Raw genomic sequence first — 14,402 nt, 5'->3', positions numbered from 1 at the left:
GATAAAATTGAAGAGTCTGATACGCTGAGCATAGTGGCGGAAAAGTCTTAAATTGAATCACTTATTTGAAATTCATGCGGTTAAATAACTAATAAACAAAGATGAAATAGAAGTGTCTGAAATGCGAAGCAAACGACTGATTAACTAATAAGAAGATTGGTTAACGGAACCTCAAATTATCCAAAACATATAAGGGGATGGTTTTACGGTGTCTAATAAACAGTAGCTGAGTTACTCTGTAGTGAACGCGATTATGCGCGTCATTTTCCGCTCACACGTTCTCAAAAACTTCTTTGTAGACAACATTGCGCGTGGAGCTCGAAACTACCCCTTGCTCATCCACAATGAGTACCTTCAGGCCTTTTCTAGACTTCACCCCTGAGAGAGCGACATACAGCTGTCCATGAGTAAACACAGGCCTCGGAAGGTAGAAACCGACATGAGAAAGGGACTGGCCCTGGCTCTTGTTTATAGTCATTGCAAAGCATAAAGTCACCGGGAACTGCCTTCGAGAGAACTTGAAGGGAAGACCAGAGTCAGAAGGCGTTAAGGTTATCCTCGGAATGTACTCATTTTTACCCAGCCTGATTCCTGATAAAACAGTCGCAACAATTATATACTGAGTAAGATGAGTAACTCTAAACCGGGTCCCATTACACAGATCGGCTGCTTGGTCTATGTTTCGTAGAAGCATGATCAGAACTCCAACTTTTAATATCAGTCTGCGGTTTGGAATTCCCGAGCATTGAACGTCGTTTAAAAACTCAGAGGTGAACCACTCCGCGTGAACCTCAGAATCCTCATCCGATCTACACGGGGTATCGTAGCTCAAGTACTCTCTCTCGACACCAGGAAGCTTTGACAGCATGTAGTTGTTGACGTGCTCGACGCTCTCGAGTGTAGGGGCGAGAATCACTCTTTCCTGAAAGTACGAATCATTTTCCAAGTTCGCCACTAAGTCCGGATAAGAAAAATTGACCAACTCAAGAAGAGGATCAGGACCCTGTCCAATCAACAAATCCGACGGAATTTCAATTGTTGTTTGAGTCTCGTCGATGGTGTCAACCGTTCCGTCGCCCACCTTAAGAATCCACTCAGCGAACTCTCTTACACTATTTTAAAAGTACTTCACGTACGTATCTCTCGGTTGGAGTTGAGCTTAAAACCCAGTAATTAATACATAAATAGATATACTATTTTTTAACATCAAATTATCATAAAACTATTGTAAAAAATAAAGAAAAAGACTAAAATTATTTTAAATTAGGTTTAAAATGTTTTTTTTTATAAAAATGAAATTATTTATAAGTGAAACATTCCTCCTCATGCAATTAAAATAAATAAATGTAATGATATATATATATATATATATTAATCTTTTCTTTTTTAGTCCCAGTACGACATATATTTACTACCAAATTTTCATTATTGTATGTATATTTACTCATAATTATTAAAAACTATGAAAAATGTACTTAAAGAATATATAAATGTATTTTTCTATTAATTTATACATGAATTATTTTCATGTAAAATGCTTCTCCCATGAGAGCTTCTAATTCTTTAGTTTGTAAAAAACTACTTGAGTATGACTACCTTCAGTAACAAAGCAAGTCCCCTGTTATAAAAGAAAGACCAACTCTTAAAGTCAGTCACATTTTCATCTATTGAACTCTGATAGACTATGGAAGGTGCATTAGCCACTTTGAAATGGCTAGTGGATTAAGGGGAAAATAGCTGAAAAATTAAAACCAAATCTATGAATACGAAACATTTAGAATGTATAAATTATAAATCAAAATCAAAGCTCTAAAGCTATATAAAGCACAATATGTCCCATTTAAGATCAACTTGTTGGAGAGCATTAAATCAGATACAGAGTGAGAATCTTTGCTACCATGTCTACATACAGAAGAGTTGACACATTCCATCTGAACTTAAACCAAATGTCTTCATGAATCTTGGGGTGGAAGCCTTGAGAATGCTTCTTGTGGAAGGATTGATTGTGGTGGATGAATTTCCTGAAACAGTTAAAGAAAACTAAATGTAGCATATCAAGAGAGAAGCATAAGGAGAAGGAAAGAGGCAAATTGAGGCTTTACTTTCACAGTATATATTGGAACATCTTGCCAACTTCTGCTTGTTAAGAGCCAAACTCTATGGAATGAATCATGGAACTTCATTTCAGCATCATAGAAGACCATCAGTCCAAAAAGTAGGTGACTAATAACTAACATAACAATAAAGCAGACGCACCAGAACGACTGACTTTCTCTATCTATATATAGATATCTATTTTTTTTATTCCCACTAAAAAAGTGCAGACGTGAATTTGAGGAACAACTATTTTCAGGTATCAAAATAATGTCGCAATTCAACATATTGGACAAAATCTGTAATCAGAATTCCTTCTCTACTTATTTCAGTTACTAATTACATATAGCCCATGCTTAAGTAAATATTTGGATGAAGAAAATCAACAGATCAAGGTGCAAGTGCAAGAACTTTACTTCAGGAATAAACTTAGCTATGGAATTCTTAGAAAGAAAAATGAAGCGGTTTAAGTATATAAAAAGGAACACGATAATATTAAAACACCATAAGACACCTATAACTGCTAAATTGCAAGCTTACATTTAGAAATGAAGCACAAATTTAGTTGTTTGTACATATTGGATTCATTTATCAATGACAAAATCTACTTAAGCCTTGCCAATATTGAAAAATGAACTCATGCATTGAGTCAATGAAGTTTCCCGTCTTCCCTATTGGACTATAGCTTCTCTTTCAAATAATTCTTTCAGCAACCAAATAATTACATACATGGTCCAAAAAAAAAAGCAACAGCAGCAGCAAAACATTTCAGTGTGAATGACTCTTTATCCTACTCAGTATCAACACTCATCTCCAATGTTTCAAATTTGAATATGAATAGGAGGAAGATAAATCAGATATCAGATGATATATAGACACCTAAACAGTAACGACACCCCGCATATTAATACCACAAAATAAACAGATACCCTAATTCCCCCTTTTTCTATTCAACAAACACAATCACATACAAAGATATAATAGCAGCAAAATTCCTCAACACATCCAGTTTACTCCTTCAATGAATGAAATATCTCTATGCACTTTCACTTTTTGAGGATTTTTCAGAAAAGTAGTACCCTTCCCATATAAGTTATGAATTCCCAGATAAATTATCAAGAAATACAGTTTGAGATGATGGAAACCAAAAGTCATAAAATTGGATATTTGGATAATAGAAATTCAATACTAAAAGGAGTAACATGCTAAACATTTTTTTCTCAACTTTGTGCCTTGCTTTACCCTCATGTAAATCAAAGAAAAATTCAGTCAGATTGATAAAGAAAATTCCTATCAATGGAAAATTGAGTTAGAGAAAAAGTGAATAAAAGATGTATGAATCAAAAACAAATCACATATACATTAAGGGAACAACGTTGTATTGGAACCAGTTGTGCAACTTATGGGAAATGAGTATCATTAAGGCCAAAGAGGAACAATATTCTAATTCTAAATTTCCTACAAATACCAGTTCACAAAATGCATCAATGTGCACACAAAAGCAAATCTATTAAAGCAAAGAAAAACTGTATGCACCTGTTTCTCTCCATATTTCTCTCTGTTCTGTTTCTGAATATCAGAGCTGAAGTACAAAGATGCATTGTATATGAGATTAGGCTGTGTGCTTGGTCAGATTCAGACTATGAAATCGAAGTTCAGTCCCACCACACTATAACCACAAAAGAAAAAGCAAGATCATTTAGAAAATTAATTAATTTGTAAAGAGAATGAAACCAAGCTGAAACCAAAGAATTATCTTACATCTCAAGTGGCATAGTTGATGAAAACTGGTCTAACTGATTAAAGGAAGCAGCGCATACCGAAGAGCGGGACGATGGTACTCTTTGTCACACTTGAAGGTGCTTCTTCATGTGTTTTGACCTTTCCTTTGCGGTGCTTGTAGTTTCCTCGACCTTTGAAGACATCATTTCATCCTTTGACTTGAACACATTAAACCAGCCACTACCCATTTTATAAAGCTTTTGAGACTTCTGTACAGATGCTCTATTTCACCAACCACTACCAGCAACGAAAATCACATAGCCTTCTTCGCCATAAGATTCCAAGGAATTATCTTACATCTCAAGTGGCATAGTTGATGAAAACTGGTCTAACTGATTATAAGAAGCAGCGCATATAGAAGAGCGCGACGATGGTACTCTTTGTCATATAGAAACACAGAAGTAAATGGCTTAGAAAGCTGCCCAATCGCCACAAAATCACCAGCTGCAATCAGACCCATAGCAGTAGAAGAATATCACAGGAGAGAACATAAATAATGGACTAAATAATGCAGGAATAGCAACCAAAGCATGACAGCACATGCTACAGGAAGCATAGGCAATAGATTTATTTCCAGTCCTGATATAATGTAGTAGATATTCATGAAGATAGCAATGTAATTCTCAAGAGATAAATGTACCCTGCCTATTGCTAAAAACTAAAAGGGTTATCTTCATGTGGTCGATTATATGCTGTCCATACAGGCTCGTCGATAAACAACCTCATCAACTGCACACAGATATGCACAGAAACAGAACAACTAATGATTAACCAACCCATAAAAGCTTTGAATCTTTATCTATTGAAACATACTTATTCTCTAGAGTCTTAATGGTTGTGGTTAGAATAAGATAGTTCCAAACCTTCACATAGTTACTTGTGTCAAGAGTGAACCGATGGTAGATTCCAGCAGGTAAAATGATGAGATCACCGGCCTTGATCCAAATGCGAATCCATCGATCACCTTTGTCCTGCACATCTAAGTAGCCACTTCCTTCCAAATGAATATTGATTTAAATGTTGTAATCCAACTAAGGAATACAAATAATGCGTATGAAAATTTCACAGAATGTCAACTTTTCTCATATTCTTTTGATAATACTACAAAAGATTATGGTATACGTTTCTTGGCTGGTAATTCAATATTTGCTGCAACCTATAGCTACATTAATCATATTCATCATAATAATACTAAATAACAACAGTAAAAACAGATTTAAAATGTTACAATGAAGATGTTCTTTACTAATGCATACAGGGATGATATGAAGTACGATTTACATCAATCAATTAAACAGATTGTATTTGCATCTCATGACAATGTAAAAATGTGTAGGAAAACTCATAGAACCAAACAGATGTGCCTGAAGTTTATGTGTATGCAGAACAGAAAATGCACTCAGTTAAGCAAATTCGTTCAGGAATTTCATGGAACATGTAGTATGCACCAAAGATATGATAAAAGTGTGGAGAAAATTCATCCACTTATGTCATCGATCATGTTATATGCTTGGAAACAACAATGAAAATGTGCAAATCAAAGTCAAACAGGGAAGGAATTGCAATGAAGCAGCATGAAGTAAAAAGGAGAGAGGGATAGAGTGACTCAGAGAAAGAGAGAACGTGAGTGGTCTGATGCGCTTCTCGGAATCAGTTCTGGTTCTCTCCTTGATGTTGAGCTTCCCGACGCCAAAACACGCAGCCACTCCCGCTCCTTTCCTGTCTTCATCTCCTCTTCCCTTGTATTTTCAAGGAGGTTCCCATTCTTGTAAAGAATATTTATGTCACCAATGAAAATTTGATCGTTCTTCACCCCTATAGCTATAAGGCCCTGCCAAATGGAGGGGCTCGCACCAGAATGAGGATGAGAGGCGAGGGTTGAGATGGCCGTGAGCAGGAGAAATAAAGAGGAGGAGGAGGAAGAGCATTAGGTTTAGCTGTTAAGGAGAAATCAGGGCACATGTGGCAAGTAGGGCCATTATAAATAGTAGAAGAAATTTGAGAGTAGAAGAAATGGGAGGAATTCACTCAACAAATGTAAAGGAGGGGCGACCTCTCACCTGTGTACAACTGTGTTACTTTCCCAAAAATATTACCTCATCTTTAGCAGTTTAAAATCAATTTATTTGAACAATGAGTGCAATGTCGTGGAGAAGGAAGTCAGACCTCTTAAAAGAAAGCCACGAAGTTTGAATCATGAATCAAAATAATAAAGGACCAAACACAGTAGCAGAATGACTTTAGCACAAAGAATTTGCAAATTTCAGAAAAAAGAACCAAACACAGTAGCATCATTTTGGAACTAAAGTCTAAACTCTAAAGCTTTTACAGAACACAACAAAACAAACTACTCCACTAACTTTCTACTATACCCAATTGCAATCTAAAAAATCATCTTTAAGCAAGGTCTAGATCAGTTCGAGCCTTGTAAATGCAAAAAAAATATCATACAATCATCCAAACACTGGCAGCTCTAGCAAAGTGAACTAACAACAATGATCTCATTGATAGGCAAAATAAGAATTAAAACCGATAGTTTAGAGACAAAATTGGGACCAGTTTCAAAACTTACCACCATAAGGATTGAGGAAGAGGCAGAGACGAAAACCCCAAATTCCAGAATATGAAAAACCAAATTCAATAGTAAGGAATTGATTCAACGAAAAACCAAATCAGGTTCAGCAGATAAGGTATTAGAGACCTCAACGGATCGATGAAAGGTTTGCAATCTCAATCGAAGATCAGAAGAAGAAATCCAAACCTAGAGGATGTTGTTAAGTTCAAACGTGTTACAACGTGTTTCAATCTTATTTTGATCCTAACAATTTTTATAAATACCTTTCTATACTAAAATCTAATTCCAGATGTTAATGACATTTTTCAGGAAATATATATTATAAGGTCGCATGCTTCAACGAATATGTCTAAGCCTTATAAGGAAAAAGAAGTTTACACAAGATATGATCGCATCGTCCAGTAAACAAGGAAGACACTTATTCTGTATCGTTCTATGCCACGTCATACCTCAGAATTTCAGAAGAAGTCTTTGAGCGGGAAAGTCAAAATTGTATCTCAACTATTTGCCCCATGCTCCAGTCAGAAGGAAACTAATCTGGTCACGTACAAACTGACTTATCTTTGAAGAGAGAAGTCTCGATGACCAATGAAGAGGAAAAAGGACAACACGTCAACATCACTTTTCCAAAATGTCTCTCTTCTGCAAAGTAGCCCAAAGCTATCACCACCTACTAGCTGACAAAGTACACCTTTTTGGCTAAAGGATAGTTTTGAACAGCAGCATGCATTTAATGAAGCTACCAACCGGAGATTTGAATCAATGGTTAGATGACACTCACAACGGCTACAAACAACGGCCAGATTTTGTGTCTCAACGGCTACACAACTAGCAAGATCATATATAAAGGACATATCTGAAGATTGAAGAAACGAAGAAGAGAAATTTATTGCAAGAAAAGAAAGAACTCAGAGCAGTTATCAAAACATTCTTCAAAGCATTAAAAGCTCACAGCAGATTTCCTAAGAGTCAAATCCGATCTCATACCTCTGCTAAATCAAGAGAGAATACCAAACCTTAAAAGAGTCAAACCTCTTCTTTTACTTCTCTCTTAGATTCTGAACTCTTGTGTATTCCAACGTCCTTTCAGAACCCAAAACACTTGAGAGTTCCAGTGCCATAAATTGTCTACACCAACTCTTTTGAGAAGAGATTTATTGTAGAGCCAAACAATCTTGTTGATTGTAGGAGGAGTCCTGTACAATACTTGGAGAAGTCCGTGATAATACTAGGAGGAGTCCTGTACAATACTTGGAGAAGTCCGTGATAATACTTGGAGAAGTCCTGTCTAATACTTGTATTGGAGAAGTCCTTGATACTTGCTAGTGAAAATCTTGGTGGTGGCCAAGTACTGGACGTAGCCCAATCGTTTAGGGTGAACCAGTATAAATTCCTGTGTGCTGATCGTTCTGCTTTATTTACTTACTTCCGCTGCACTAAACAGTTTTTGAAAAGTCACCAGAACAATTTTCTTAAGAACTTATCTTCTTTTCATCAACTAAAGTTTTAACAAGTAATTTTTAAGAACACAATTCAAACCCCCCCTTTCTTGTGTTACTTATTGACATATCAATTGGCATCAGAGCATAGGCTCTAGAACTAACATCTTAACAGGTGTAGAGTAAAGATCCATGGCAGAAGATCAAGCTATCGCTACGGGCTCATCCACCAACAAGCCTCCTTTCTTTGATGGAACTGAATATCCCTACTGGAAGACGCACATGCAACTTTTCATAGAATCCTCAAGCTACAAGTTGTGGGATATCATTGAAAATGGCAACATCGTCTATAAAGATGACGCTGGTGAACCCATCAAGAAAGATCAGCTGACAGAAGCTCAACGCAAAGACTATCAACTCAATTCAAAGGCAAAACTATTTCTCTTATGTGCCTTAAGCAAAGCTCAGTTGGACAAAGTTGATGGACTCGCAACTGCCAAAGAAGTATGGGAAGCTCTAGGGCTTGCCTATGAAGGTACAGCAAATGTTCGTCAAGCCAAAGTAAGTTTACTAGTGGCTGAATATGAAACCTTCAAAATGAAGGAAAATGAAACCATTGATGAAATGTTCGCAAGATTTCAAACCATTATCAATGGTCTTCGAAATCTCGATCGCACATACGCACACATTGATCAAATCACAAAAATACTGAGGTGCCTTCCTAAAAGATGGAGACCCAAAGTTACTGCTATCCAAGAAGCAAGAGATCTTAGCACACTAAAACTTGAAGATCTCCTGGGATCTCTGAAGGTTCATGAGATTGAACTTTCTCAAGATGAAAGTCTAAAGAAGCAGAAAAGCATCGCCTTCAAAGCTAACATCTCCAAAAACAGTCAGATGACAGAAATGTCTGATGAAGAAGATTCCTCAGAAGAACTGTCCGATGATGAGCAAGCACTGTTCAACAGAAAGTTCAAAAAGATGTGGATCAAACAACAAAGAGGAAAAGGCCTGAAGAAGGACAACAAAAGAGAATCAAGTCAGAAAAAGAAATCCTTTCCACACAAAGGTGAAAGTACCTCAACTGCAGACAAAAGCAACATTACATGTTTCGAATGCAAAAAGCCAGGTCACATCAAACCAGACTGTCCTAGACTAGCTAAAAAGCCTGTCAGGAAACCATTCTACAAGAAGAAGAAAGCTCTAGTAACTGGCTGGGATGATTCTGAAAACAACTCTGAAGATGACGAGGAAGAAGAAGATGAAGAATCTCTATTCGCTCTCATGGCTTCAGTAGATGGATCAGATGATGATGAAGATGATGAGGTAAGATCTGAAAACCTTGAAGAAGAGTTTAATGAACTGCTTGAACATTCTTACACTTTGTCTGAAAAATACAAGAACCTGAAGAAACAGTTTTCCAAGTTGCAAAAAGAACATGAGAAAGTTTAAAAAAAAAAAGATTCCATCATTCATGAAAATGAGTTTTTAAAGAAACAAGACTCCACAATAGAAGTATCTGCTTTAAAGAAAAGAATCAAAGTTTTAATTGATGATTTATCTACGTTCACAATAGGGCATGACAACTTAGTTAAACTATGTGGAAACAATAGAGACTTATATGATAAAAGTGGTCTGGGTTTTGACAGCAGTGAACCGTCTAATGAAACTATGTCTGATATATCGTTTACCTCTTCTATTGATAGTGAATCTAAATTTGTTGTGAACTGTTCAATAGAAAGGGAAGGAAAGAAAATCTTCTATGAGAAGAAGATTCCTCCCAAGCGTGCAACTAACCCTATAGGACCCAAGAAAATCTGGGTACCTAAGAAATCAATAATTCCTGTTGCAGATTTACTTAACAGAACGAAGGAAACGCCAACAATGGTACCTGGACAGTGGATGCTCGCGTCATATGACGGGAGAAAAGTCTATGTTCCCCAAGATTCGAGTTAGATCTGATGGTGGATGTGTAACCTTTGGTGGAAATCAAAAAGGATTCATTGTTGGAGAAGGTACTGTTGGTAAGGAACCTCTTCCAGTAATTAATAATGTCTTATTAGTTGAAGGGTTAAAACATAATCTACTTAGCATAAGTCAATTATGTGATAGTGGATTCACTGTTTCCTTTAATAAAGTAAAGTGTAGTGTTACTGATTCCGATGACAAAATCATCTTTGAAGCTCAGAGACAAGGGAATCTATATAAGACGAACTTGGAAAACCTAGCAAATCAAAATGTAACTTGTCTAGTATCATCAGAGGATAATACATGGCTTTGGCATAGGAAGCTAGGGCATGCATCCTTAAGGACCATTACTAAAATCATAAGTAATGACTTAGTACGTGGTTTGCCAAAACTATCTATTAAATCTGATGCTACATGTTCTGCATGTACTCAAAGCAAACAGCATCGTACCTCTTGTCGTGCTAAAAACTTTGTCAGTACTAGCAAACCTCTGGACCTTTTACATATGGATTTGTTTGGTCCCACTAGGGTAGCTAGTGTTTCTGGAAAAAGATTTTGTTTTGTCATTATCGATGACTACACAAGATTCTGTTGGGTCTACTTCCTAAGAAGCAAGGATGAAACATTCCAAGCATTCAAGATCTTCAGCAAAAGAGTTCAAAATGAAAAGGGCTACTGCATCACAGCCATTCGCAGTGACAGAGGAGGAGAGTTTGTGAATGAAGATTTTGAAAAATTCTGTGCACAAGAAGGTATCAGCCATCAGTTCTCAGCTCCAAGGACACCACAGCAAAACGGTGTAGCTGAACGGAAGAACAGATCACTTCAAGAAATGGCAAGGACAATGCTCAGTGAAACTTCCCTACCAAAGTATTTCTGGGCTGAAGCTATTGAAACTGCATGCTACATTCAGAATAGAATATCTATGCGACCCATGTTGAAAAAGACTCCATATGAACTATGGAAAGATAGAAAGCCAACTGTATCGTACTTTCATCCATTTGGATGCAAGTGTTACATTCTCAACACCAAGGACAACATCGGAAAATTTGACAATAAGTCTGATCAAGGAATTCTCCTTGGATATTCTTCTCACTCCAAAGCCTATAGAGTTTACAACTCAAGAACAAAAGTTGTTGAAGAATCTATCAATGTCAAGTTCGATGATAGTTCAATCAAGGTCGTTGACCGTTTAGAAAGAGATTTTCTCAATCTAGACCTATCAGATCATGATGAAGCAGATGACGACACAACAAGAGCTCAACCATCAGAATCAGTTCATGAAGATCAATCTCCGTCACCTCTTGGTACTATTCCTGAACAGTCTGACCAAGTCATGACTTCAAGCGGAATCTCACTTCCAAAGGAGTGGAAGTACAAAAGTGATCATCCACCAGAGCAAATCATTGGAAGTGTATCAGAAAGAGTAAAGACCAGATCAGCATTCAGAGAAGAATCAAACAGCGCATTCATCTCAGAGATTGAACCAAAGAACGTTGAAGAGGCTCTACAAGATGAAGGATGGATTCTAGCTATGCAAGAAGAACTAAATCAATTTGAAAGAAGTCAAGTATGGACCCTAGTTCCAAGACCAACTGGAAAATCTATCATTGGTACTAAATGGGTCTTCAGAAACAAGATGGATGAAAATGGGAAAGTCACTAGAAACAAAGCGAGACTAGTAGCACAAGGTTACAACCAACAAGAAGGAATTGACTACACTGAAACGTTTGCACCAGTTGCAAGAATTGAAGCAATAAGGATACTCCTAGCTTTTGCATGTCAACATTCCATCAAGCTATATCAAATGGATGTCAAAAGCGCCTTTCTGAACGGAGTAATTGAAGAGGAAGTCTATGTGAAGCAACCTCCAGGCTTTGAAGAACCATCTACTCCAGACTACGTGTACAGGTTGAAGAAAGCTCTGTACGGTTTAAAACAAGCCCCAAGGGCTTGGTATGATCGTCTAAGCAACTTTCTCATGAAGAATGGTTTTTCAAGAGGAAAGATTGACAACACCCTCTTCAGGAAGCAATTGAAGGACGACTACATCCTTGTACAATTGTATGTTGATGATATCATCTTCGGTGCAACTAGCGATAAACTGTGTAAAGAATTTTCTACTCTCATGCAAAGTGAATTTGAAATGAGTATGATGGGAGAACTGAAATTCTTTCTGGGACTTCAAATCAAGCAAGAGAAAGACAAGATCTTCATACATCAGTCCAAGTACATAAAGGATATGCTCAAGAAATACAACATGCACAAGTCAAATGAGATGAGTACTCCTATGTATCCCAACACTGTTCTGGACAAAAGTGATGAAAGTTCACCAGTTGACCCAACATCGTACAGAGGGATGATTGGTTCACTTCTTTATTTAACGTCCAGCAGACCAGACATAATGTTTAGCGTTTGTCTATGTGCAAGGTTTCAGGTAAACCCACAGCAATCTCATCTTAGTGCTGTTAAGCGAATCTTTAGATATTTAATTGGTACTGCTAATCTTGGTCTATTATATGAGAAAGGTGAAGATTTCAGGTTGAAAGGATTTTGTGATGCGGATTATGCTGGTGATCGAGTTGAACGGAAAAGCACTAGTGGAGGATGTCACTTTCTGGGAAACTGTTTAGTATCCTGGACAAGTAAACGTCAAAGCACTATTTCCTTATCCACTGCTGAAGCTGAATATGTGGCAGCAAGTTCTTGTTGTACACAACTCCTATGGATAAAGCATCAACTTGAGGATTACAACATTCATGAAAACAAGATACCTCTTTTATGTGATAACACAAGTGCCATCAATATTGCCAAGAATCCAGTTCAGCATTCAAGAACAAAGCACATTGAGATCAAACATCATTTCATTAGAGACCTTGTGGCAAAGGGAAACATTGATATATCTCATATACACACAGAAGATCAACTTGCTGACATTCTCACGAAACCTCTTTTAGAAGGCAGATTCTCAGATCTAAGAACAAGGATAAATATGCTCTCTGCTCAATAAAAGGTATGGAAACAAAGGTTTCTATTTTGCAGGTTTCGTTCTTCGAAGAACATCCGCACTGTTCTGTCTCCTCACTGTTCAACCAGTAGATCAAATCGTTCAACAACTCTCCGTTCAATGAAGTTGCTCTCAGGAAATCTATATCGTTTGGTTAACAGCTGGCAAAGACATTGTTTAGTTCAATGCATCATTACTCTTGCACGTGCTACAACAGTGAACTTTGAAAGGTCTCATCACATTAAATGCGAAGCAGTTATCTTTCTTACTTTTAACGCGCGTGGTCTCAACTGCTCAATTGTTTAATAGTTTCTCTCTCATGAAAAGAAAACCGCCATCTGCACACCATCCAAAACTGCCATTCCTTATTCCAAATCAAATATATCCAAAAGATTTCCTTCTCTTTCTTTCACCTCACTTCATTTGACACTTACTCTCTCTCTCTTCCAAGAAACCCTAAGCCTTCTCTGAAACTTCTTCTCATTCCCAAATGGTCGGAGTTCTTGCTACCTCTTCCAAAGCCCCTTCCAAATCTAAGGCACAATCCAAGAAAGGTGGTAAAACACCTTACTCTGCTGAAGAAATGGAGATCATCCAGAGGAGAACAGAGAGGATCAACCGCCAACGCTCTGTTCAACTCCAGGAGGTTGGAGCCGTGAAAACTGAGAAACTGGGTGACAACTCTCTTGTGTCCCCAAGGTACTTTGATCTGAAGGTGTTTGCCTTCGTGAAGATGGCTGGGCTTGCAGACTTACTTCATCAGGACTGGGAGACCGTGTACACCATGGCTCAACGCGAAGTGTATGTACCTTTGGTAAAGGAATTTTATGACTGTGCCGTTGTGATAAATCACAGACAAGTCATTAAGTCCAAGGTAAATGACAAGATCATCTTAGTGACTCTCAACGACATGGCTGAAGCACTGAATGTGAAGCTGGAAGTTGGTGAAAAATATTCCCCAAATTGGTTTGCAAAAGTTGATGACTGGAAGTGCATTTGGAAGAACCAAGAGGAACCACTGACTGTGGAAGTGGGCAATCTCATTGATGATGTCAAGTTCAACAATGCTGTGATTAGCAAGGTTGTCTTACCAAAGGATGGTGCAAGAAATTATGTAAATGCTCATGCAAGGTACGCATTGTACAAGATCTTGAAAAGAGTGAAAATTAACCCTGCACATTTGATGTGGAACTACTTGATCAACTATCTGGAGAAAAGCCAAGGATACCTTCCTTTTGGCTCGCTGCTGACTGTTATTCTCGAAAAGAAAGGTGTTATCAAAGAGTTTCTGGAATCAGAGGATCGCTTGAATGAAGATGTGATCTTTCCTTCACCGATCAGACTGGGAGATGTGAGCAAAATGCACATTCCCTTTGATGCCTCTGAAGTTCCTGAAGAATACTTGCCCAGAACGAGGAAAAACACCAGAGGAAAAGAAAAGGTATCTGATGAACAGACTGTCCAGACAAGGAAGAAAAATCTGACAGAACTGTCCGATGTGTTGAAGAAGAAACCGTCCAAGAGAACTGTTCCTGCA

The 14,402-nt window shown here is 37.6% G+C and overlaps 1 protein-coding gene across 1 annotated transcript; it reads right to left on the bottom strand.

The window, feature by feature from the left end:
* Positions 1-271: 271 nt before the first annotated feature.
* LOC130744623 (uncharacterized) lies at positions 272-868 on the bottom strand. Its single transcript, XM_057596794.1, has one exon. It carries the CDS (start codon positions 866-868, stop codon positions 272-274), a length of 597 nt encoding a protein of 198 aa, XP_057452777.1.
* Between the last annotated feature and the right edge of the window lie 13,534 nt (positions 869-14,402).

Source organism: Lotus japonicus, chromosome 3 (assembly GCF_012489685.1).
Source record: "Lotus japonicus ecotype B-129 chromosome 3, LjGifu_v1.2".
Lineage (NCBI taxonomy): Eukaryota > Viridiplantae > Streptophyta > Magnoliopsida > Fabales > Fabaceae > Lotus > Lotus japonicus.
This window is presented reverse-complemented; position numbering and strand designations above follow the sequence as displayed.